General features: G+C 42.5%; 4 protein-coding genes across 20 annotated transcripts in view; all 4 read right to left on the bottom strand.

Moving 5' to 3' along the window:
• Window positions 1-229: 229 nt before the first annotated feature.
• On the bottom strand, window positions 230-6421 carry maf1b (MAF1 homolog, negative regulator of RNA polymerase III b). Its single transcript, XM_035143058.2, has 8 exons — window positions 5884-6421; window positions 4729-4817; window positions 2466-2597; window positions 2205-2367; window positions 1996-2117; window positions 1759-1878; window positions 1437-1526; window positions 230-1347 (listed from the first exon to the last, which is right to left on the bottom strand). The coding sequence occupies exons 2-8, from the start codon at window positions 4809-4811 to the stop codon at window positions 1323-1325; spliced, it is 735 nt and encodes a 244-aa protein (XP_034998949.1). The 5' UTR covers window positions 4812-4817; window positions 5884-6421; the 3' UTR covers window positions 230-1322.
• Window positions 6422-7375: 954 nt separating this feature from the next.
• zfand1 (zinc finger, AN1-type domain 1) lies at window positions 7376-10453 on the bottom strand. The gene is made up of 8 exons (XM_035141880.2): window positions 10320-10453; window positions 9782-9824; window positions 9509-9548; window positions 9268-9404; window positions 9016-9107; window positions 8706-8824; window positions 8419-8574; window positions 7376-7611 (listed from the first exon to the last, which is right to left on the bottom strand). The coding sequence occupies exons 1-8, from the start codon at window positions 10372-10374 to the stop codon at window positions 7435-7437; spliced, it is 819 nt and encodes a 272-aa protein (XP_034997771.1). The 5' UTR covers window positions 10375-10453; the 3' UTR covers window positions 7376-7434.
• Window positions 10454-10939: 486 nt separating this feature from the next.
• On the bottom strand, window positions 10940-13276 carry si:dkey-96n2.3 (uracil nucleotide/cysteinyl leukotriene receptor). Its single transcript, XM_035142894.2, has 2 exons — window positions 13139-13276; window positions 10940-12398 (listed from the first exon to the last, which is right to left on the bottom strand). Exon 2 carries the CDS (start codon window positions 12379-12381, stop codon window positions 11485-11487), a length of 897 nt encoding a protein of 298 aa, XP_034998785.1. The 5' UTR covers window positions 12382-12398; window positions 13139-13276; the 3' UTR covers window positions 10940-11484.
• A 99-nt stretch (window positions 13277-13375) lies between these two features.
• Window positions 13376-25780, bottom strand: part of si:ch211-285f17.1 (sickle tail protein) — a 109458-nt gene continuing 97053 nt past the window's right edge. For 11 of the 17 annotated variants that reach the window (XM_035142880.2, XM_035142874.2, XM_035142877.2 and 8 more), the window contains 11 exons: window positions 23414-23544; window positions 22749-22896; window positions 21541-22003; window positions 21205-21403; window positions 20823-21106; window positions 20378-20533; window positions 19957-20079; window positions 18506-18586; window positions 16729-18393; window positions 16050-16181; window positions 13376-15027 (listed from right to left, as the gene is read on the bottom strand). In XM_035142880.2, the coding sequence (XP_034998771.1) occupies window positions 14476-15027; window positions 16050-16181; window positions 16729-18393; window positions 18506-18586; window positions 19957-20079; window positions 20378-20533; window positions 20823-21106; window positions 21205-21403; window positions 21541-22003; window positions 22749-22896; window positions 23414-23544 (3934 nt within the window). In that variant the 3' untranslated portion in view covers window positions 13376-14475. The remainder of the gene's footprint in view (window positions 15028-16049; window positions 16182-16728; window positions 18394-18505; window positions 18587-19956; window positions 20080-20377; window positions 20534-20822; window positions 21107-21204; window positions 21404-21540; window positions 22004-22748; window positions 22897-23413; window positions 23545-25780) is intronic. The other 6 variants (XM_035142882.2, XM_035142875.2, XM_035142879.2 and 3 more) reach the window with 6 other exon arrangements.

Below are 25780 nucleotides of genomic sequence, written 5' to 3'. Positions count from 1 at the left end.
CCACACTTTGCCTTTTGTTTTAATTACACAAACAATAGATTTGTACAACTTGGTGGAAGTCGTTGAGTGTTGGTGCTAATCCAAGAATAGTTACTTATATTTTATTATCCAACATTTTCTCAAAAAAATCCATTGATCTTGGGGGGGAAAAAAATCTGGGATGTTTGACAGATGAGTTTGTGAAATTAGATAAAGCTTGATTAATTTCCAAAGACAAGAAACAGTCAGATCTGATTCAAATACCAGTTTATTCACATCGATACCAGCCAAGAAAAAGCAAAAGCAGTCAAGAAAAGACATAACTCCTGCCCACTTTTTAAATAACGACAAGAGCTTCTCAATTTCTAAAAAATAATGCCGAAAACAGCAATTTTTTTTTCTATCAAGATTTTGTATTTTCCTCTCTAAATTTAACTATACATTCACTTTTCAATGATGCCTTTGCATTGAGGTAATGAGCAAAGAAACAACTGGCAAGACGAGACATTTAGAAGGTAGGGTCAACCAGGAAGAGGATGAAAATTAAAATACTGTAGGTAGGTGAAAGACAATATGAAACTGGGTAAAAATACAAATCTGTCAAAAGCTGATATGTTTTCTAAGCTGCAACTCAGGTGTCAATAGTTTCCCCGGTGGATCCCTCCTGTCTCTCACGTACAGACGAGTGTTTGCAGTAATAATGGTTAGAAGTGTTTCAAACTCAGTGCTAGAGAGTTCTCACTGTAACGTCACACGGAAAAAAGCAACACAAGCAAACGATGAACAACAAACGAGCTGCTCAGTCAACATCAAACTGGAATCAAATGGACCCCAGGTTGGAATATTAGAAACTTTTTAATCTGCGCCAGATCTCATTGGTGCTGGTGTTACTTGGAGTCCTGACATCATTTGCGAGAAACGCTGCTCGCAGTCCGCCTTTGACCACGCATCCATAAAACAAGACCTTCTTCTCAAACGTCCATGAAGTGGTCTCTTTGGAAACATGGCGAGTGTGTAGGAGCCCCACGTGTGTGTGTCAATGTTTTTCTTGGGCCTGGAGCTTCGGGACGAAAAAACACCGGAGAATGAAGGAGCTTTAGGTTACTGTGGGGACCGTGGGGTCTCTTAAAAAGAAAAAAGTCCACCACCTCACGGCTCATAGTTCACTGCCAGCAAAAGAGAAGGCTTCAAACATGCATTTATCTAAAATGAGAACACGGCTTGGGGAGAGGCAGCAAAAAACCCCAAAACAAACACAAAAAAAAAGGTAGGATGGAGTGATGAAGGGGGGTGGGGGGAGAAGACCAAATAATCTTTCACCAAGGTGCATCCTCTGGGAGAATTCACACGCACAGCGCTCTGGGGCACCTGAGATAAAAAAAAAGAAAGTACAGATGAGACATTCTTCTCATACAACCTGTGAAAATGTGTCTTCAGTAGGTGAAAACCAATCTGACCTGTCCACAGTGAAACCATCCATTTCCTCATCATCCAGCTCCATGTCCAGCTCGTTGTCGAGACAATCACGACCATATCCGCTCAGGACGCTGCAGAAAGCAAAGAACCTTATTTGTTGGTTTACTCCTTTCTAAACATGCCAACATACAGCCAAGTTATTTTATGTACTTGTAGGGAAACTCAACCTCAACTAATAACACTTTATGGTCTCTGAATCGGAACAGTGAATATGAATCATGTGAAATGTTGTGTTAGCTGCTTTTTGAAATCTAACTATCAGACACAGAATCTGATGTTAAGAGGATGAAACGAATGACTGACCTGACAGAGCGATACGTGAGGAAAACAATCCTCTTGAGCTTCTTGTTGTAGAAGAAATAGTTGAAGGACCAGAGACTCCCCTCTTCACCGAAAGGATCAGAGTCCAGATCAGGGTTGTAGCTACAAACCGAAATAAGGAAAGAATATTTAAAAGGCCACTCAGGAACCCAAGGGGATTTTCAGCAGCATAAATCACCTGCTACACAAAAGGTTTGTGTTCAGCGGACAAATTCCTACCTGTAAATGTCACAGCTTTGCAGGTTAATTTCCTGGTCGATGGCATTCCACAGCTCCGGCCCCACAGAGTTGAACTCTTCGCCCACGGCTGAGATCAAGCTGCTGTTTACTGCATTAGCCACCTGCAGGGAAATTACATTCCAATTAGTATTTCACAAAGCTGGTTTTTACTCCGATGTTTAAAATATAAAGATCTGCTTCACACTGACCCAGTTGACACTCGGTTCACGGCTGAACTCGTGGGCCCGCGCCGCACTGAAGTCGTAGTCCGGCCTGAACGACTCGTTGAGTGTGGTGATGAGGTAGAAAATAGTCTTCCTGCAACACTTGTCACTCAGAGGATTTTCCCCATCTTCACTGCTCTTCCCAAATCTGGACAGGACAACCAAAATACAAAAATCATTGTTAATGTCCAAGCACTGATTCTCTGTCCTTCACTGCTCTGATTGGCTGTGGGCTGAAGTACTCACTGTGAAGGGCTGGTGGTGCTGGTGGACTGAGGGGGGGAAAGAGCCTCCAGGACGTGTGGCTCCCCCTCCTGGCAAAACTGCTTGAACATATGTTTATCATCTCCTGCCATCTTACAGGAGTAGCTCTCAATCCTGTGGAGCAGAAATGATGCATTTTAAATTAAGTGACAATAATAATGGGGGATTAAAATCCAAACTGAATCCCTGAAGACCGCTTCAGTCACCACTCCGGCTTCATCACTGTTACACAACACATGGAGGCATTTTAATGGGTTTTATGAAGCCTGATTCACTTCTGAAGGAGTTTACAAGATACTAAAATATATATTAGGATGCAAATCTTTTGATTAGATGAGATAAAGTTCTATTGATTATTTTTCTAGTGTAATTGGTGTGTTCGTAAAGCCTAAGCTGTGTTGCCAATGGTGATTTTATAAAAATAAAAAATTGTTTTGTCCAAGCAAAATAATAATTTTAAGGAAATAAATACTAAATAATACTCAATTCTCACATCTGTGTGTATACAATGATTGTAGCTGTTTTATTTGACAAAATATAAATATGAAGGAAAAATATGAGCATCAGATCTAACTTGTTGACATTATAAATGCAATTCTTATTTAAAAAAAGGATTATAAACTTGCCTAAAGATCTGTATAATGCATCACCTTGTTTGACAACATGGCCTTAACATAACCTGAACCAATCTCACCCCCGTAACCAAATCTGCACAAACACCTGACAAGAACAAGACGGTGCCAAAATATCCTGCGTGCTCGTTCCTGTCTCGGGGTCAGACGGCTCTGTACACAGATATGCAAGCGGAGCACACGGTGTGCAGTTGTTGATCTTGTCCCCGCCCACCCAGGGGTTATGCAAGACCAAAGGTTGTGCAACTTTAGACTCAAGAAGAACTTCTCTGGCCCAGCCGGCCTAATTATAGGGACACCGGTGGCAGAGGACACGGTTGTGGAAATAACTGCCCTGGTTTTCCACCCACAACACAGCTGACCGAGCGGCTGAACACTCATGACAGGACAGATACTGGAGCTGAGGGAGGGTCACGATCAACTAAAATAGGAATAACAACCGCTACCTTCTGAAAAACAACTATAACAGCAGCGTTCTTACATATTTTCTTTTTGTATACATCTATATATAGTTATTGTTGTATTATCTAGTCATACACCCTTCATCTATTACCTTATTCTGCTGCTTTTCTACAATAAACATATGACCTTTTTTCAGAGGACGACCTATGTACTTTCAACTTTTATGCATTTCTCTCATGTGCAGTATAAATACAGTTTATTATCACGGTTTGCTGTTGTTTACTTGTGCCGCTAATGCAGATTTTCATCAGTGGAAAATAACACAAACATTCTGGAAGGTACATTTTTAGTTAAAGTGTGCAGCTTGTGATTCCTGCTGCTATGATGGGCTGCCTCACTAATCGGCTAAGCTGCCTTAACACCAGCAGTCCTGGCAGCTCCAGCTGCACTCAGCTTTCATGAAGTATTACTGCTATATGTTTGTGTGTACATGATTATAAGCCCCAACGACACACTCCAAAATAGCCACAGGGGGGTGTGAAAGGGCGGGGGGGCGTCACTTCGAGTCACAAAAACACAGAAGCTCGGTTTCAGCCACCGGTCCAAACTCTGCTCTCAGACCAGGCAGCACAGCCCTCTTGCCCTTTATATAACCACACTGTCACTGTAATGATGTCCTTACATAACCTGAAAACATAATGTTTAACAGTTTGCTGAGTGAAAAACACAAACTGTCAGTGATTAACTTTGAGCACAGGTCGTACAAATGGGAGTTTAGTTTAACAATGTGTCATCGTGATATTGCGTAACGTGCAGGAACTCGTTTGCTCTACTACCCATGTTTACGTGCCAGAGTCTGATCTGCAGCCGCACCTTTCTACTGTCTACACTTGTTTCATGACACAACACCAGACAAAGTATTTCCTTTGTAAGGAAAACTTAAACAAACGATTTACAAATACAAATCCATTCTGTCTAAGATCATGATATTTAATCTTTTATCATGTAAGACAGCGATAAAGCACGAAGTACTTACACATGAAAAACAAAGAACATGAAAATATGTTTCATTTTAAGTGGAAGATTTAACTTTTCCTCAATATTTACTAAGATGAACTGACTCATATTTTCTGCTATTTCCTGGGGACAAAATCCTGTAACTGTAACTACCACAAGGACGTGTAATAAGCTTAAATCATGTGACTTCTCACCTGCCAAGGATGCGAGACTCCCCTGTTTCCACACACAGCTGGGAGCTGAGAGCTTCAAAGCTGGAGTTCTCCAACAGTTTCATTGCTGCCTGAAAAACAAAATATAAAAAGATTGTGTCAGACAAAGATAAAAAAATATAGAAGAAAATAAAGACTTTTAGTTCCACATTTACTCATGTACAAATGTGAGATACTTGTACATGACTTTAGTTATTCATCCTACTCCATTATACTTACCAATCCACTATATTTTAAAGGGAAATATTGTATTTTTATATGTCTGGTTATTAGTCACCTTGCAGGATTTCAGTCGATTAATCTTTCAAAGCTTATTCTTCTCTCATTTAGGAGAAGGCTCTTGTGATAACAGATGAGTTTTCTAAGTCTTTGATCCTTTGCGCAGAGATTTCAGACTCAGAATCAAGACCTCCTCCTCTTCCTCATCCTGTTCTTCACGCAGCTAGTTATTATTGTACATATTCCTCCTTTCTCTGCAAAAGCAGCTGTGTGAAATGAATGGTAGGTGTTCCGTACTGAAAACACTAATTTTATTGATGTAGAAATACAAAATTTACGTTTGTTTATAGAGTAAGAAAGGAAAAATTCAAATAAGGATTTGTGATGATCAAAAACAAGTTAATTGGGGAATACCTGAAATACTGTGATGAAATTCATTCACAGCAAAGATATAGAAAATAAAAACTGAGCTGGGTCACTTTTGAATCATGTGTATAGTATTGATGTATTGTTCAATTTTGGTGTTTTATTTTAGTACATATACTTTGGGTTTGTTAACAATCTGACATTTTGTGTCTTTACTTTGATATGAAACATTAAGTCGATTAATCCTTTAACTACCTTGTTAAAAAGGTGATGTTTTAATAATAATAATTTGATGTAATTATTGTATAGCACTTATCTAAACAAGAGCACTTCTTCAGTTCCCCTCTTTGTACTTTTTCACAACTACTTGTAATGGTGAACATACAATAACAATAAATTCAGCGAGTAAACAAATGATACAGCTGTCAACATAAGTAGCAGGGTGGTGTAACAGCGCCCCCATGAGGTCATACTTTACATGTCCGCCCCTCCCCCACAACTTAAACCCTCTTCCTGGTTCACTTCGTCCTTTAGAAAACACAGTTTACTCACCGAGAGGTTTTTATTTCCAGCTCAGCGAGAAAACAACACAGGTCAACCCGCACACAGGCGTCTTCTTCCCGGGGACACAGAGAGAGAGATTAGCGACCCTCCTGCTTTTCTGTCGGACCAGCTAGCGTTAGCGGCTAAGTTAGCGGTTAGCTTCTCTGGATGTCTTCACTTCACACGGGCAGCGCTTAGTTCGAGCCGGAGCATCTTCCGGGAGCACTCGGTCGAGAGCGGGTTATTCTGGGGCTTTTTAAATTTATACAGAAACTACTCGTCCCGATTAAGTGCGACGACATTAAATCCAGAGACCGTCTGCGTCCGTCGGAGTCTGTCTGCAGCGGCATCCCTCTCCCGGTTCCACAGCGCGGGGGCAATCTGCTGGATCAAGTCGCTCCTTCTCTCAGCGACTCGATCTGAACAAAGTGGCCGCGGACGAGCTCCTGTTCCTGGGGAGAATGTGGAAGTGGGTCACGGTTTCCTCAAAGCGTCGCTAGGACCTTCCTCATCAAAACAACGGGATCGACTGTGCCGTTAGAGCCCTGCCCCCTCTCGTTTATATACGCCCGCTGCCGACCACACCCACTTTGAAATCAACACCGCGCTCTGATTGGTTCGGCGACCTGTCCGTATAAAGAACGAGTCGTGTGATTGGCTGGGGCTTTGTCAAATGTCACGGGACGTCGCTGTATAAACACTGTTGTGGTTTTAGACAATAGATAACAACAATAATATTGTTAAGATATAATAATAATAATAAGATATTTACTTTTCTGTCATTATAAAGAAAAACATTCACATTGTTTATACATATTAATGTATTGAAGGTCATTTTGTACATATTTCTTTTATATGTATGTATATAGTCTATATTATATTTTCTGCTCATTTATTATTTTACTGTTCTCAAATGGTCCCTGTTAATTATTTTGGTTGCACTTGGAAAAAGAGATAATAATAATAATACTATCAATACAAAAATACAGATATTTGTTTATCTGTAAACATCTAGAAACATTCACATCGTTTGAACATGTTAATGTGTAAAAGGTCATTTTGTACATGTCTTTACAATCTCTTATAATTCCTTGTGTTTACATGGTATTTTTTTATTATTTTTTTAATTTTCTCATCAAAACAACCGACTCTACTGTATCGTTAAGCCCAGCCCCTTTTCATCATATACGCCCACTCGCGTCCACACCCACTTTGAAATCAACACCGCCTCCTGATTGGTTCTTTGACCTGTTCGTATAAAGAATAAGTCGTGTGATTGGATGAAACTCGCTCAGCCTCTGCGTAGGATGGAGCTTTGTCAAATGTCATGGGACATCTGCAAAAACAAGAAACGGATACTGTGTTTTTTTGGTTGTGTTTGGAATAGAGCTAATAATAAATGATAATATATACAAAGTATTAAAGGCATTTTTTGTAAATGTAAGTTAAGGGTTAGATCATTTTGTACATATATCATTTACACATCTACACAAGTCCAATATTTCAAAATAAAATTTTATTGACAGAAAAACAAATTGCATTTAGAAACCTGTTGGTTTGTCATGTCTGTGTGATGTAGTCAGAAACGTGCCCCAGGCCTGTGCACTCATTATCCAGGTACTCCAGGATCACGTTACCCCCATTGTACAGAGGAGTTTCTGGGTGAGCCAGCAGCGAGAGGAGGGTGTCATCCATCCGCAAAGCTTCACCTGTCTGATGGTGACACAACCGCAGCTTCTGCAAACCCAGAGGAGACAGAGAGTCGTTGTTTATATATATTTAGGGTCACTGACATTTATAAAACTATAAATAAAACATTAACAATGTTCAGCTATTTTTCTTTTAAATATTATGATAAGTTACCTGTCACTTTAGCTTTGTAAGAGATAAATAAGTGTAATCAAAGGGGGATAAAAGATAAAAGCTAGTTGATATTCCCCAGCAAAACACTACAACTTTTCAAAACTGCTGGAAAGCTTCTCTAAATTAATTTATTGAAATAAAGACAAACCAAAAGTTTTAGTTTTTACCAGATTGTAGGTGAGGAAATTGGACAACAGCCAGATAAATTTTAAGTTGACTGATCTTTTGTTAAAGAGCATAGGTTTCACTATGTTAACACACTACTGTTAATAAGGAGAGGTCACTAACAAAATTTAAAAAAAAATTGCAACTTGCTATTCTGAGAAAAACTTTTTTTCAAGTACAGAAACATCTTCATGGTTAACCCAACTTCCTTTTAGCAGAGCTCTATCTTGCTGCTGATACATGCAGCAAGAATACAGGCAGGAAAGTGGTCATACTTGAATCTAACACCCACACTTAATGTCTGCAGACAGGGTTGAAAGATACATGGAAATAAATTGTGAACTAACTGTTGATAGTCCTTGCATTTAAACTTAGTTTAGCTTGTGGAAGTCATGAAGAGGACAATAAAAGAAGAAAGATGGGGAGAGCAGACAATTCCATGTAGCTGCTGTAGTTACAAATGTGTTAATAAAAAGTTTAGTGATTATCAGTAACTCTGCTCCTGCTAGCTGTTACCTTAGCTGTCAGTACATTGTTGTTGTTCTTGAGGCTCGCTAAAGAAGCTGCATAATCCACCACTTTCCCCACACTCCATTTAGAAGAAAAGAACATGGGTTGGCTGGAGTCCTTAGATTCTTTGGGGAGATAAACCTGAAAATAGGTTCTCTCTGTCTGGAAGGCCAAAAAAGGAAAGGATGGAATCATACACAATTCACACATACTAAAAATAATATGCAAGCTTTAATTCTGTCAGTTTATGAAGCCTTTCTTTTAAACTACATACATAATAGCTAGTACTTTACCTGTGGTAGTCCCTTGTCTCCTGCAGCATGTAGTTTCAGTTTCATTAATGCTACCTTAGCTGCAGTTGCACTGTTCTTTGCTCCTTTACGTCCTTTACTTTTGGATCCATCCTTTGACTCTGAGTAAACATGAGAGAAAGACACAAACACGATCCAATTGTGCTCAGGCTGAGTTATACAAACAAATGTGGATTAGTTAAATCAACAATGATGCCAGCATCAGCACAATACTGACACCATGTGGACAATAAAAGGAACTACACAATAAACTGTGATTACTGTTATATTTGTAGTGTCTGTGCAAACTGACCCACAATCTTTTGCACCAGCTCTCTAGTAGCTGCCATTCGAGGTTTTTGGACTTCCAACTTCTCACACTTGTGATCATCTTGATGACGATGGCTGTAAGTCAAGAACAAAATCTTAGAACCTTTCACTTTGAGTTCACGTCATTTGTTTTCCACTCACGTGAAGAGAAACAGGCACAGGAACCACGGTCACCATTAATTACGTCATTACATGAAAAGCTTAATGAAAGAGAGAAAAAAAACGTTAAACTTACGCCAGACAGAAATGTTTCTCGCACTGTGGACATATTACAGGCAACAACTCTTTTCCTCTGCAGTCTTCATATGAGCACGGATGACTTGTGCTGCCCCCGGTGGTCTTTGGTTCCTTTTGTTCTTTGTTTTCGGGCTCCTGTAGGGTCAAGGGAAGTAAGTTAAGTAAAACAACACAAGAGAAGAGAACTGTGTTTCTTCAAACATAATCAAAGAAGAACATCAAACACTTGTTATCAGTACCTCTGGACATGAGTGGGCCTCTCTGCTTCTGTGCTCGAGGCTGTAAGAGACAGAAGGATGTGTCAGTTTCATTCAAAATTACATGACATACCTGGAATTTGCATTTAAAAAAAGTGGATACTCATTTTTTTGGCTGAGCACAATTGATTAGGTACACCTGGCTAAAGTTATTGCAATTCCAATACAACAGACCTGCAGGAAATCCTCCCTTCAGTGAGGTGATAGAGTTAAAAGTGTGAAACAGCTTTACACCGGGATCTGGGGAAATCTTACCAGAAAACACCTCTGCAGGAATCACAGACAAAAGGAAGGAAATCTGTAAGAAGGATGGAGAAACAAATTCAACCAGGTTATTCTGATTTCAATAGGGATCATTCAACGACAGTGTTCACAGCTGAAGGGTTTGTGTTGTCTATCAGAACTGTTAACAATAAGTGTGGTTATCATAGTGAACTGCTGAGGGGAAGGATGTTATTCTACTGGGGTCACGTGGCTTCATAACTTGCTCATATTAAATATGAATAAAACAAGAGGTGACAACTCTCAATTCATTCACTGCAGCTGCACTGACGCCAACTACACGTGATCACGTCAAACTAAACTTACACTTACATTCGGTTAAACACGTTAATCAATCAGGAGCTGAACTAAACTAAATGTTGTGATTAGAACCTGAACACTAACCAAGCTAGCTGACATGCTAACCATGCTAACAGACGCTCGTTGTCTTGTATTATTGACAAATGACGACAAAGTAACATCCTGGTCGAACACACGTGTTTGTTGTAACTGTGGTAAAGTGGACACAGACCGTTCAGACTGCAGGAATCGATCCGACAGTGTTTCCCGATGTCCAATTCAGCCATGGGTCCGTTAGCTTCACCGGTTAGCCGAGAGGCTAAGGGTGTCAACACGAACCCTCACCCCTGACGTCATGTCACGTGACTTTTCTCTGTCATTTTAAAAAGTTTCCACGAAGAAAAACTATTTATTTTGTATATCTGTGATAAGATTTACTGACTTTGAGTTTATTTATTTGTTTTTCTATTCATTTCATTATCTATCTATTTATTTATATATCTGTAATTTTTCATTTGCTATATAATAAAAGATCCAGTCTATTTAATATAAGATCAAGTCTATTTAATATAAGATCAAGTCTATTTAATATAAGATCAAGTCTATTTAATATGAGATCAAGTCTATATAATATAAGATCCAGTCTATTTAATATAAGATCAAGTCTATATAATATAAGATCCAGTCTATTTAATATAAGATCAAGTCTATTTAATATGAGATCAAGTCTATTTAATATGAGATCAAGTCTATATAATCAAACCTTCCTACTAACACATGTAAAGAAGCTCATCCCCTGCTACTCACCCCCATGTACAATTAAGAAATAATACATGAACTCCACACAAAGAGGAATTTCACCAACCACTGCATTCAGCCATTTATTCATTTAGAAATATTTTCTCTTAATACAAACACTGACCCCCCCAATTTCTCAGAATATCAAATTTAAGACAGTGTCAGGTAGATGGAATAAATTAGGACCAGGCAATAAAACAAGATCCAGAATTATCACAATATAATTATCATCAATGGTAGTTTAACAAAAGTCCACTATAAACTGATTATACTGCTTATGCATTGTACCAACACAGTGAGAAGGTGTAAACAGAACTGATACCTTGATGATTGATTATTATTTATCAAATGTCAACTGAGAAGAAATAATAACGTCACATTTATCCTGATAATTACTAATATCGCCTGATATGAACATTTTGATCTTGATATAATCTTTAGCCACATTGCTCAGCCCTAGAATAATTAATTGTGCACTGATAAATACTTTATTGTAGAGGTCAAATTAATGAGTTAACCCAGTTAAAAGCTTCCACTAAATATTAAACCAAAAAGGACAATTTGTTCAAAAATATTTATTGTCTACGTATATTCATTACTCATTGGTCTCCTCTTCTCTTTTTACAGAACAGCCAGAGCAGTTGGTCTCTGTACGCTTGGTTCAGGAAGAAGTACATGACGGGGTCCAGCACACCACTGACACAGGTGAGGGCCGATGTGATCCGATTGGCTATTCCCAGTGACCGGCGGCCTGCTGCTGGGGTCACGATGTAGATCACGCGGCTCACATGATAGGGCACAAACGCAAGAAGGAAGTTGGTCACAATGAGTATGATCATTTTTATCGCCTTGTCTTTCACAGGCCGTTCTTCCTGTTGGGTCACTGTTCTCAGTTTCAGCAGAATCAGTACGTAGGAAACCACTACAGTGGTGAGGGGAATAACAAACGCCACAATGGTTGAAACCAAAGCCTTGCGAGTCGTCTTTTCTAAGTAGAGCTTGTTGCAGGTGCCAGGCGAGTTGGCCCCCTTCCCGATAGAGAAAAGTGTTGGACTCATAGAAACAATAACCAGCACCCAAAGAACACCAACGGCTATCCTTGCATATTTAGCATTCCTGACTAACCGCGACTTTAACGGTAAAACCACAGCTAGACATCTGTCCAGGCTGATCAGGCTCATCAGGTAGAGGCTGCTGTACATGTTCAGGTAGAAGAGGAAGCCCGACAGCTCACAGAGGACGTGTCCAAAAGGCCAGTGGTTGTCTGACAGGTGGTAAACTATTCTCATGGGTAAAATGAGGATGTAAGACATGTCGGCGACTGAAAGGTGCATCAGGAAGATCCTCGATGGAGACGTGTTCTCCTGGTGAAAGAAGGCCCACAGTGCCAAAGCGTTCCCGGGCACGGCGACGACGAAAACCAGGATGTAAAAGACAGAAAAGACAATGTTCTCATGGTGGGAGTCACTGCTGTAGAAGACCTCAGAGGTATTCATGGTTGCAGTGGATCAACCTGGTGCAGCACAATAACAGACACAAACAACCAGTTATGGTGATTTACAGCGATGACGGCCTGCACCCACAGTGTGTTCTGACTCAACACATTCACCGTGGTATCAAAACAAAAAGGGCAAATGCAAAGTGTGCATGTGACAGAGATGACTTGAGAATCAACCCACATGCAGCATCATGTGTTAATTAGGCAAATACAAAAAACAGGAAGTGTCCTTGAAAAGTTTCAGTGTTGATGAATACACAGAAAAAGCTGAATTCATATCAAATGTTACCATTTCCTTTTTTTCAAGATAGTTTAAAAAGTGGAAACAACATTATTAGAGTTGCCCAACACAAATCGCATGTAAATTCCATTAATAGCATAAACAGCATTTCCTTGAAACAAATATTTAAATGTTTAAAATGCTGATAAATATGTCCCCCTCTTTTATGGCAAATAATATCTTGTAGTTGTGATTCACTTTAACTTACATTGATCATTTTAAATCAATCACCAGCAAACTCCACCATCAGCTGCATGTTGTTAAAACCCCAAAACCCTTTAAATTTAGATTTCAAAGATTTTCAAGTCTCTGTGTAAATGCTATTCATGTTTAACGTAGTTTAAACACTAAAATGGTGAAACATGCTCAAACAGGATTTGTATTTTAAGCGTCACAATTCTTCTTCTTTTGAACAATTACATTTCGGGCATAATAATTCCCCATCGAGGTCAATAATCGTTAATCAGATTCTTACCTGCAATTGCGGAGGCTCAGAACACAGAATTCCACTACACAGTGTATTGCGTGTCAGTGAGAATCAGTTGTCTGACCATAAGAGAGACGGGTGGAAGTGAGAACTGCTCTTTTGCTGTGGCGCTGCAACACTTTCAAGTTTACACAAACACTATGTGACAGATGTAACAAACACTTAAAATAGACCGAATCAAACAGGAAGCCACACAGACCAGGATAAATGATGAAGCTCGGTGTGTTACAAGCATGCAATTCTTTATTTTTGCTACTCCAACACATCTTTACCACATTGCTCTTTTATAGTATGATTTAAAGCTTTACAAAAAGGAGGAGAAAACCAAATATTTACAAAAATCTATCTGTGCAAACATAATTCTTCTTTTACACCACTCTCCTAAAGTTTTTGAAAGGCATGCATACAAATAAACTTTGGTATGTTAACAAAACTACTCATTTTCTTAGTAGAAGCGTCTATGTACACATGGGAGAACTGATTCATTTCTTTGTTTTTAGTACAGTTTACATTTAGACAACAATACATGTTAACTTAACAAACCAAGACCAGCAGGTCAACACTTCAACCAAGAAGAGTTCATGTAAATTCCTCTAAATCTTGTGACTGGGTTAGGCCTGAAGTGAGTCATTGTACGACAACTTTGGCAAAGAGGCACACTAAAATGAAAACTTGTATTACTCATGATCCCAGTTGTGTATGTATATATATCTGTAAAAGAAATTGGCAGAGAAAATAAGAAAATACTCTCAGTTCATAGTGAGATTGACTTTAAAATGTCTGTATACACGAATGTATACGTTCATAAAAGGCATTTACAGGACTGCTGAATGTCTGGCAACACAGGAAAATAGAAGATTAAATATACTATGATTATTCAATCTCTGGTTTGAAAAATAAAACACCGTTTTTTTACACCGTACTTTGTGATTGTACATCAACTGTATTTTCCCTATTCATAGCTACAGCAAGAAAAATAGATTTTCAACACCACGAAAGCCTTCCACTTCAACTACAAAGTGGGAAAACTTTTTTTTTTTTTAAGTTTCTTTGTAAAATCTTTTGTGAGAACATCTGGAACACCTTCAGGAGAGAATCAAAATCCAAGTAAGTACAATCCAAGTAACTCAAAAGGGGTTAAAAGTATCGATGTGAGAATACCAGTGTCAAATAAAACAAGAGTCGGGGGGGGAGTGCATCACTTAATACTTTTACAAAAACTTTTAAAAAATAGAAAAAGAAAACAAACAAACCAAACTATCTAAAATAAAACATGACCACATCTACCTGCTGCGCAGTAAAACCACAGGGGGGCGATAGTGGGGCTAAGTAGTGTCCTTAGCTGATGTGGCTGTTGGGATGCAGGATTTGCCGCTGCTGCCGTTGTGGGACCTGTAGCTGGTGAAGCTGGGGGTGTGTATGGTGCGGATGCTCTTTCCACCCGGGCCCAAAGGTGTGGGCGACAGAGGGGAGGGGGAGGAGGAGGATGAGGAGGAGGAGGAGGAGAATGAAGAGGAGGAGGAGGAGTGCACTCGACCATTCTGGGTCTGCGAGGAGAACGAGAGAGCTTTACCTGTGTGCTGTGAGGGTGCGGGGGGTTTGAGGGATCCGTTAGACAGGGAGGGGATGTGGGAGGAGGGCAGGGTACCAGAACGAGGAGCGTGAGAGGACAGGATGGAGGACTTTGAGGAAGAAGAGGAGGAGGATGAGGAGGAGGAGGAGGAGGAAGGGTTAATGGGATTAGTAGCATCTGAGTTTGGTGCAGACTGGGAACTGCCTTTAGGAGAGCTAGGATAAAAAGCAGGGATTTTAGAGATGGGTATAGTAGGGGAAGTAGTTTTATGATCCCCTCCCACTCTTTTAGCACTTCCGTTAGCCTGCAAACAGAGATGCCAAAACAGATACTGGTTGTCAAAATAGAAATCTGGTCAAAAAACACAAATAAAAAGGCAAGACGATGTTAAATCAAACTACAGGTTATATGCACACAGAAACACTATGACTGCACAAACATGAATATCACAGCTAACAGACACCAACACATTTACAGAAGCTGTTCTCGCTAGGTTACACGAGAGGTGAGACACACTGAACTGAGACATGTTACCAAAGAAAAGAGAACTGCGAAGGTTAGAGGGTGTCCACAGATCGCCGGCGTGTTGTTAGAGGAGGGGTGCGTTAGGTTTAGTGTGTCGGGGGAGGAGTCAGAAGGCAAAGCGGGAGAGAATTAGGATTAAAGGAGTTTAGTAGAGTGAGAGCAGAGGGGGAAACGTGGGCCGGCGTTCCACGGACAACACGCTGTTGCAAGATGGTGAGTTGTGCTGAGGTCTTGGGGGGGTGAGGACGTACATCACAGTGAGGTTAAGAAGCTACAATGCAGCGTTGTTGGGGTTTGAGCAGAGGTGCGTTGTGAGGAGTGGGGGAGCACAGCCGAAAAAAAGTCAGTTAGGGTGTGTGGTTTGTTTTTTGTTGGTTTTTTTACACAGCCATAAGCATCCTGGGGTTTTTCACGACACTGTTAAGGAGCTCAGCTGTGATGGGAACCGGAGATGTGGTGACAGAACTCAGATGATAGGGTTCCACTTCTCTCTTTGACATTTCTTTTTTTTTTTTTTGTAAGTCACCAACACAGTGAAAACCATGAGCAGTGTGGACATGCAGAAGCATACAGTACAGTGATGTTATGGGGGTAACAGTCAAGAGTCAAACATGCCTTCTCGTCAGAGCAGACTCGAGAGAAACAGTCGCCTTCCCGGCAACTTTATTCTTTTAATTAAAACACTTGAAATCTCACAGCTTTGGTAGTTTTTTTCCCCTTTTATAATACATGCCTCATGTGTTTCGATCCCTACGTGCTTTGTTTCCTCTAGTCTCTGGTAAGGCCCTACAGTAAAACTACCTGTCGGAACTGCCTCTGGGCGTCCTGCAGTTTTTGCTGTTTTCCTGCTTTGTCAGTAGTACCCGGCGACTGCCTGGACTTCGCAGACAAAGGGACGGGCATCCGACTAGTGGGGGAAGCGACACTGGCGTTCTGCAGGGGGATCCAAACGAAAAAACAAGGAATAAAACAAAAGAAAGAAAAAAACACACCATACAGGAAGCATGAAAAATCAAGGCACTGACAGGTTCAAATAAAACTCATTCAATAGCTCCAACGATCAACACCAGTGAAAGAACATGCACCCCGTGGGACCGTAAACCTCAAAGTCAATACACACAGTACATGCTTGAGAGATCACGTGAGACACCAGAGCTGAATCATCATGAGACTCTTTTATGATGAGTTTGCCACTTGCTGAAAACCTCAGAGTTTTAGCAGTGAGCTGAAAGTGAAAGGTGGGGGGTAACCAGGAACCCAGCAAAAATGCCAAACCCCAATCATGTCGCCATGATTTCACAGAGGGGAGAAAGCCACTGGGGGACATTTCCGACATTTCCCAGCACCTGTGGAGTGGATTAATGATTCTGTGATTTCAGTGGTTAGGGTTGGAGAGAAGGTAGGTTGGAAAATGAATTTTAAAAAAAACCAAACAAGAAGCACCCAAAGCCTCCCGGAGCAAAAGGAGCTAGAGCGAGACCTGTTGCACGGTGCTGGGGGCGCTGGGGACAGTGATGGCGGAAGCAGTGGTAGTGGTGGTAGTAGGGATGACTACAGGGCGAGGAAGGAGCTGCGGTTTAGTCTTCGGCTGCAGTGATTTTTTGCTGGGTACCTTAGGGCCTGACGCTCTGGAGGTAGGGAGAGAGGACGACCTCTTTAGCCCCCCTCCATCTGAGCTCTTCACGTTCCCTGCTTGAGCCTCCTCCTGGGGGACGGGCTCCTCGGGGGAGAGTGGGCCCATCTCGCTGATGGTGGTCTCCAGCTGCTTGATGGTCTGCTCCAGGCTGTCCAGGGTCTTGTAGGTGTTCTTCCGGATCTCGTCCGTCCTGCCGTGGGAGTCGGAGTTCTGCCTCCTCAGCTGCGCGGTCGAATCCGTGACATTGGCCGCGTCCGCTAAAGATTTTGAACGTGAAATCTCGAATCTCTTCGCTTCTTTGTGTTGCCTGATGGTACCGTCACCTTCCTCCTCATCTTCGTATACGACCACCTGGAGAGTCTTCTTGCCCGACTTGGTGCCGGAGCGAATCGCTTGGGTCAGCGCCGCCAGCTGCTTCTTGGGGAACTTAAACCTGAACTTCTTCTTACTGTCCTGCTTGGCGTCTTCGTTCGTCTCCATGTTTATTCCACTGTCCGTCAGTTCGGATATCGACGACGAAGAAGAGGACGATAAGCTGTTGTGGTCGGCGGTGCCCTGTGAAGATCTGACCTTTTTGTCCTCAGCCGATTTGGTCCCTTCAGCTTTTACCTGCAGCCAACCACCCCTCTCCGTGTCCGACTCCTCGCTCTCCTCATCGATGCGCTCTTGTGCCAGCATCCTCTCCAGTTCCTCCTCAGACTCAAATATGGTGGACAGACGCTTGTAGGCCGAGCGGATGTCCATGGGCTCATCGAAAATGATGATGACGGGCTTCTTGTTGAAGCCATTATCCGGCGGCGCGTTGGGATCCCCCGCGGTGTTCCCTCGGTTTTGGGCGCATCCTAGAGTGAATGTCTGAACGCTTCCCTTCTTGGCGTTGACCAGATCCTGGTACTCGCCAGAGGACAGAGGCTGAACCTTGGTGTTGGTGATCATAAATGCTATGTTGTCTGGAGGTGGAGGTGCCTCTTCTCCAGGCAGATCCTGACTAAGACCCGCACCCTCGTCGTAATCCACAAAAGTAGCTTCCGGTGGATCGCTGTTCTCACTCGGAGCCTTTTTCGTTGAGGAAACAGAACTTTTAGGCATCTGTCTAACGGCGCTAATTGTGGTTGTTTCCGTCGCCTCTGGGATTATATTCTTACTGGAAGAAACAGGCTCCTGTATGATTTTACTTTTCTTCTCAGTGTTCATTTTGTTGAGCATTTTGCCCTTCTCCATTTCCACCTTGGTCTTCAAGGATTCCGAGCGTTTCACTTGCTTCTTTGGCAGTTTGAATATGGTCAGTCCCACGGGTTTAGGTGAAATCGGTGGCGGCGTTAAAGGCGGAGGGGATTTGGGTGGTGGAGACTGTGGCGGCTGCTGTTCCTGGCTTGGAGAATTGTCGTTAACATTGACATTTGACACCTGTGTTGACGGCTGCGCGGGCTCTTGGTGCTCGGGGTTCTCCTCCGTTCCTGACAAGGGTGGATGATCTTTGGGAATCTGGCCAGTCACATAGTAAATGACCTGCGATCGGGAAAGGAAAACAGAAAGTCATCATTTCATAAAATTTTCACGTTGTAGAATATTCACAAAAAAATGCATGAAAATATTGTTAGGAATCAAACGTGACACGTACCCCTTGGCTCTGTCGCACAGGGGTGTTCCCGTTTTCATCCGTGTCTGGATCTTTATCCTCTCGACTGGGCTCTGAGCTCTGCTAGGACAGTGTGTGAGGGAATAATATTACTGTGCAACTGGCGCGCCAAGTTGCTGTGGATTAACTGTGACTTGACACACAAGGCTGCGGCCGCATTTACGATGTCAAAGCTGCATTGGGTAATGACCTTGTACAAGTACAACAGCAAATGTAATTACAGTTTGTACTCCTCAGATTTTTCTCCAGTTTAAAACCGAATCACTTTTAAGCGAATAAATTCTCTGTATCAAAACGCGCACGGGGCAAATAAACACGTTTAACTTTTTAAGCTGCATTTTTTACAACAATCAAGATGCTCAAGGATTTTGCAAAAACTACTGAACAGATTTCCATGAAACTTTTTGGCTCAAATTCGGACAAAGGGCAGATCTAGAGCAACTTTTGATTACTTTCTTTTACATTGTGAGATATCGTTTATACTTTTTCACCAGTTTCTCTGAGAATAATTCAAGGATCTTGTATTAAAAAATACGGCCTGTTAAGGGGACTGAGCGTGTGGAATTTGGTGCAGCTGGATTGAATGGAAGGGGGCTGATATGCTCTCTATTGCGTGCCATGCTAGTAATCCACAGTATCTACAAGCTCTAATTTGTTAGCTGACACTTACACACGTTTTAAAATCTTTGCCGTGAACTAATCTTGGTTGCACTTGAACATACCTGTCCGCTTCGTCACATAAAAAAAAAACATATTATTAAATGCGTGATTTTCTATGTATAGACTTGAAGGGATGCGCTGGTTACGTAGGTGTGAAGCTGGGAAAACAAACTGAGGTGAAGTTGTGCAAAGACGAAGAGAAACAGAAAAGTGATCCCTCAGAAAAAGTGATTGGAGAGGAGCATGCAAAGTGGCCAGGCTGACCTCTAGTGAACCAAGTCTGCAAAAACACATGTGTCTGCACAGGGAGTTTTCACTCATGTCGTTTCTCTCAATCGTCAAATCATTTCAGAAATACAGAAAAGATGTTTTTGTAATGAAGACATGTCATTGAAGAAAGACAAAAGACGATTTGAATTGCCTGTAGGGATACAGTGCCGAGGTCTTTATTGATTTGGAGAAAAATAGACAAGACACACCATCGTCTGGTCCAGACACACAGAAAAGACACAGCATCTTTTCAGAGGCTTCATTTTATGCAGACTTAATCCTGAAAACCCAAGCTGTGATCCCCGGCAGAATCAAACAGAAGGAAGGGGAAGTGAGGCAGCGAGGAAAGAGGAGTTTTTGGAGGCAGCTGTTACAGGTTTCTCTCGAGCCAAAGCAAGGGTGCGAAAGTCGGAGAAGGGTTAAGACACAGCCATCGATTGTGTGAGACAGTCGGCAGAGACAGGCGGTTAGCAGGGGCGGCTGCACGGCGACTTGTTCTTTACCTTTTTCTCTTTGAGGGGCAACAAGGCCCCCGGTCTTAGCTCTCTGATTTGCGGTTCAATTCGAGTGCCGGGCTCTACCAAATTTTTCACCCCTACATCCTTAACTGTGCACTTCTGGAAAACCTGAAGAGTGAAGAAAAGTGAAGGGGGGGAGTGGGGACAAGGATTTTGGGGGGGAGGAGGAGTTTGAGTGTCTTCACCACGGCCACAATCATAAAAAAAACAAAAACCCAACCTGGTAAAATTATATTTAAAATCAAACTCTTAAGGCAGCTGTCGGTGAAGATCATTGGGAAATCACCATGGGAAGAAATGTTAGGCAGCCCACTCCCACAATGCAAAATCAAGGACACCTTAATAGAGCCGCTGGTTGAGAGTGTTTGTGTTTGTGTTTGAGTTTGAGTGTTGACGTGCGTCTAACCTGGAGCTCTGCCATGATCTTGTCTCCTTCATCCTCCTCGTCTCTGGAGACAGACGTTATAACCGGGGGAGGGGTAGGAGGCTTTGGCTTGGTCTCTGGTGGGACCTTGGTGGGCTTGGGTTGGGGAGTGGGAGGTGGGACCTCCTCGTCACCGTCCTGCAAGGAAATGACTAATTTGTTACTTTTCTAAATCCCCTTTTCCACTGGTTAAAAAAACCCACAGACATCTGGACTTTTGTCTGTGATGGGAATGGATCGATCAACAAGCAACATGACGAAATGGAAAACTCCTCTACTGGAGTTTATCACCTTTTATTATTATATTTAGAGGAGAACATGCATGTATTGTAAATATTTAACTGCTGTATTTTTCTCATTCTTTTCTTATTAAAAAGTTTAAAAAACAAGTTGCATATTTCACAAGACGTCCTCTGACCACACTGACCTGAGCTGAGACGGACTCCTTCCTGCTGGTGAAGACCACCTCCCCAGAGCGAGTGGTGGTCATGCCGGAGTTGGAGCCGGGGTAGGTCTTCCTGGGAGGAGGCGGCGGTGGGGACTTGCTGGCCTTCTCGGACCCTTGCTTGGTGACAGTGTCGATGGGCGCCGGCTTGGTCTTGGAGGGTCTCTCCAGCACCGGCTTGGCTGGTTTCTCCAACGCGGGCTTCGGCAGTTTCTCGGGCCCCTTTTTGACCAGTTTGTCGGAGTCAGGCTCGGACTGGAGCTCTTCTGTCACACACATCAATTAAATTATATTAGCGGACATGATTTAAGAAATTCCTTATGTCCATATTTGTGTCGTCAAGTAAACTTCTTTATATCTGTACCTGTTGGTGACTCTACAAGACCGTGGGTGGCGGCTTGTTCTCCGCTGGCAGCAGGGGGCAGTGCTGTGTTCTCGTCTACCTCCAGGCTGGGGATGCCCTTCATCATGTTGGCCTCGGCCTCCTGCAGGATCTTCTCAAACTCTTTCCCGTTGTAATGACCCAGGTTCTGCCTCCTCTCTTCCCACTCCTTCTCCGCTGCCTATACATTTATAGAGAAGAAGAAAGAAATAGAGAAAAATGAGTGAGGGAATTTTATCCTTCTTTATGTGATGCTAAAAACCAACACAACTTTGCTATGCTGGATAACAATGGCCCTCTCCTGGTGACTACACGTACCTCTATGGACATTGCTCTGCATTTGGTCTTTTCCTTATTGCTCTGCAGCTCCTCTATGACAAGATCCTGGTTGCCATTATTCACAGAGTTTCCGTTTGTCTTCTTCTGACGGACGGGGCTCGGCGGACCCACGGACGCACCCTTGGGAGATTCCCGGCCTTGGCCTTTGGGACTAGGGACCTGAATGGGGCTGGGGGTGAGCGGGGGACTGGGCTGAGTGATCAGGGCTGCAGACTGCTGGGACTGCTGCATGAGCACCGGGGAGCTCTGGACATGATGGATGACCACCGGGGAGGAGGGCATCACCTCGGATCTGACGGTGGAGTTCTGGGGATCCAGTGTGGGAGAGGTGGAGCTGGGCTGAGCTTCAGCGAGAGGCTCTGACGCTGCAGCTGCAGGGATGTTATCCACTGGGACATTAGCAGAAGGATCCGGACCCTTCTGGGAAACTTCACTGGTGTGTCTGCAGAGAGGAGAGATTACAGAAATCCATTTTACATCCAAAATTCATATTTATGGTTTGTTGATTTCTCATCCAGATTGAAAATTCACCAAACCCTCAAATAAAGTCGACAAATAATGTTGATTAATTCTGACAAAACTCCACAAAAATGGTTTGGTTTTGCGACTAGACATCACTGGGATAGAAGACAAGAGAGTCATTGAGAGAACAGAAGAGAAAAGTGGAGAGTGGGTCGGGAGTCTGTGACATATTAAAATGGAAATGAGGTGCTGCAGTGTCCAGCGAATTAATTCACTCATCGGTTCAGTGAAGGCGATGGAAGTAAATCGAGCTGGACACCAGACTCCTCTGTCCACACGAGGCGACCTCTCTGACGGGATGAGGGCCGGCCTGTCGATACAATCAGATCGCACAATCTCCCACAACACAGACCCCTGTGAGTGGCTCCGCAGAGAGATTTTTGATTTCATCTTTGAGTCCCTCGCAACCTTTGTGTCTCTTTCTGACATGCACTGAACAATGGACATTTCCCTGATATTTTCCAGAAGGGCTGTATGTGAGAACGCAAAAGCCAGAGTCAGTTGCTCTGGACATTTTCTGGAACCTTTCCTGAAAGCCCCCTGGTGCTTCCTGCATGTTCTACCCAGGCTCCACCCCTCGCCTGAATATTCTGGACATTTTCCTGCTGCCTTGTTTACACGTGAAAAGCAAACATCACATCTGAAATCGGCTTTTGAATTTTTACCTCCTCAGACCGCTGAGTGTGTCCGTCAGGCTCTTGACTCTCTTCAGCATGCTGTCCAGTTTGTGAGGCTCCTCCTTCAAAAACTTGACGGCTTCCACCTCCACTCGGAGCACGGCCCGCATCCTGGTCTGAAGAGCCGGGAACTCTCCTGAGGAAACACACACACAGAGAGACAAATCCTCAGAATAACATTTAGTCACGACATTACAATTCATATTCACCTCATCGACCAGCTCACTAAGCCACCGTGACCCTGCACAACTGTACAATGGGATAAATTACAACCTTTGGAGTGGTTCTCCCAAAAGTGAATTTATTGAAGTAAATTATAACATACCCTGAGACAAGATAAGAGTCCAGCCTGTAAGTCTGAGAAACACCCATCATATTAAACACTGAACTGGCTCAGTGAGCGACACATGTTTTACCTCCTTCTTCGTTCTCGGTTCAAATATTTTTTTCTGTCTTTGTATACATTTGACATTTCATAATATTCTGTATATTAATGGAAAATATCCCCCAAAAATATTGGTTTGAACCATAAACGGAAGAGACGTATAGGAGTATGGGTTATAAATTCTGCCTCCTCCATGTTAGTGGATGGGAAATGAACCAAATAATGCTTTAGAACGTCAGGATTGACAGCTTGTCAGCAGTCGTCTTACCTTTGAGTCCTGCCAGAGATTCTCCCACCTTCCTCAGAGTGACTGCTCCCTCCTCCACGTCCTTCAGGGTCACGACCCGGTGTGTCGCTCCTGGGTCCTTCTGCAGAGAGCCCACATACTGCTCCAGGTCACTAGAGAAAAAGAAATAAAACGCACAACGATAAGTACAAAACATTCAAACCTTGAGAGGAATCACGTCTCTTAAATAAGTAAGTTCGAACCAAAAATATTGTATTTAGAGCAAATGGACATAATATCTGATTAATGAAATCAATACTCAAGTATATCCATCCAAAACATATATTTTATGTAATTAAATTCCACTTGAGGCACCGCTTTGGTCGTGATATACTGAGATTTTTGTACTGGAACACTTTTTTATGTGTTGAAAAGGACACAGAGAGGGAGAACTTTACATAAATCTTTGCATTTTATATACTCTTTACAAACACCAGGGGGCAGGGTACAACCATCCATCCTAAAGATCATGCACTGCTACTGATCGGGCAAAGGTGAAAACAGATTTGTGAAAATGGACGGTGAAAAAAACGATATGTAAAATATGCACAAGGATTAACATTAAACTTTTCCACTGCGCTCTGCACTTCCCTGTCTGAATCAGATTGCTACGACGAGATTGGATTGGATCTCTTCCCGAAACCACAAATGTTTACACGCCGAATGAAAGCTCATTTGTGACAGAGCACTTCCTCACGGAGAAAGCACATCACGCTTGCCTCACAGAGAAAACCCTGGCTACTCTGAGGGGAAATGTGCAGGAACGATAACATTGTGTGCAGTGTGGGATTGCAGGAGAGCGACTAAAATGGTGTTTCATTGTGGCCAAGTACCCTCGAGAAACACCCTTTTTATAGACGTCCCCTGAAGGGAGTGGGGAAAGCAAGAGGGAGACCGTGTGTTAAATGTCCTGCGATGTCAAGGCCTGTTGGTTAAAACAACGATGATGGGAAATTCCAGCTGAGGACAAAGGAAACAGATTTTCCTTTGGTATCAAACCTCCCAAATGCAAACACACAACAGAACATCTCCATATTGTATATTTACAGACACTCTAACAAGGTATTCAAGCTTTTGTTTGAAGAACCATCCTGTGCTTTCGTATTCTTTTTAATGTCCTGTTAATTACTGAGAACTCCATTAACAGTAGAGTCTGCAATTACAGGATTATAATGAGTCTAATTAAGCAAGCCTGGTCATGCCCTCCACAACATTTCCTGGGAATCCATTTAGTTGTTTTCGCATAATCATGCTAACTAACAAACAGACGCAGATTTAAACGTAAACTTACGCGGAGGAACGTAAAATAAACCGCTTGCCCTGCTCGAATTTTCGGGGGCATTTTGCTTTTATTGATAGGACAGCGTAAGCGTGAAATGGGGAGAGAGAGAGGGGAAGACGTGCAGCCAGCAGGGGCTGGGTCGGAATCGAACCCGCGTGGCTCAAACCTCTGTATTTCTCATTCTATTTAAAGTTCAGGCAAACTGGGGCAACCACTAGCTCCCCTGGTGGAGCGGGAGCCCCAGCTTGCCCTCACTTTACACAGAATCACTTTTTTTTGTGTGATTTGCATGTGTTATATTGTTAATTGTTGGATAAAAACTGAGCTTAGTTTAATTAGGAAAAGTAAAAAGAGCTCTGAATGTTTCTCCTGTGAACACGTGTGATTGGATCTCACTTCCTGCTCCACATGCAAATAATCACGTACATCATTTGTGTTTGTGGTGACTAAATTATGTTGTTAGCCAATCTGAGTTTACAGATGTGTCCCAATGTCACTGTGTGTGCGTGTGTATTTTCCCAACTCCCATCAGTAGATGATCAGTAACTAAAAGCCTAATTCACCTAATTCCACCTGTTCATCTCCCAGTCCTCATGATCTGTGTTTACTGGAGCATGCGCTTCGTCGTGCCGAGCTGCAGCGAGACAACACTGTTCGACCTGGCGTGTAAACATCCAAGTAAGATGAACGCTCCCTGTTGGCAAGACGCTGCAAGTGAATTAAAATAAGAGCAGGGTTGTGAGTCTAGTCCATTGTTGTAGACTGCAGCCACTGCTCTGCCTGTAGGAACCTGTGGGCTGTAATTTGAGGGCGTTGGCGTGTCAACGAGTTTAGGGCTGAATAGCTCAGGTGAGCTGATAAAAATGAAGCCTTTTGGGGATTTCCTATAAATAGAGGCACCTTGACAGGAGCTGCTTGGGTGTGTGTGTGTATGTAATCAGCTCTAATTCTTGTCCAGGACTCTCATGAAAGGAGTTTAAACCAGCAACAATAAACTTTCAGTAGCGAATACAAACAACCGCATCTGTCCATTGTCGCCTGTATAGAACACGAAGCCTGCTATGGAA

This window comes from Hippoglossus stenolepis, chromosome 19 (assembly GCF_022539355.2).
Source record: "Hippoglossus stenolepis isolate QCI-W04-F060 chromosome 19, HSTE1.2, whole genome shotgun sequence".
NCBI classification, from domain to species: Eukaryota; Metazoa; Chordata; class Actinopteri; order Pleuronectiformes; family Pleuronectidae; genus Hippoglossus; species Hippoglossus stenolepis.
The sequence above is the reverse complement of the archived record's forward strand: the minus strand, read 5'-3'. Positions and strand labels throughout refer to the sequence as shown.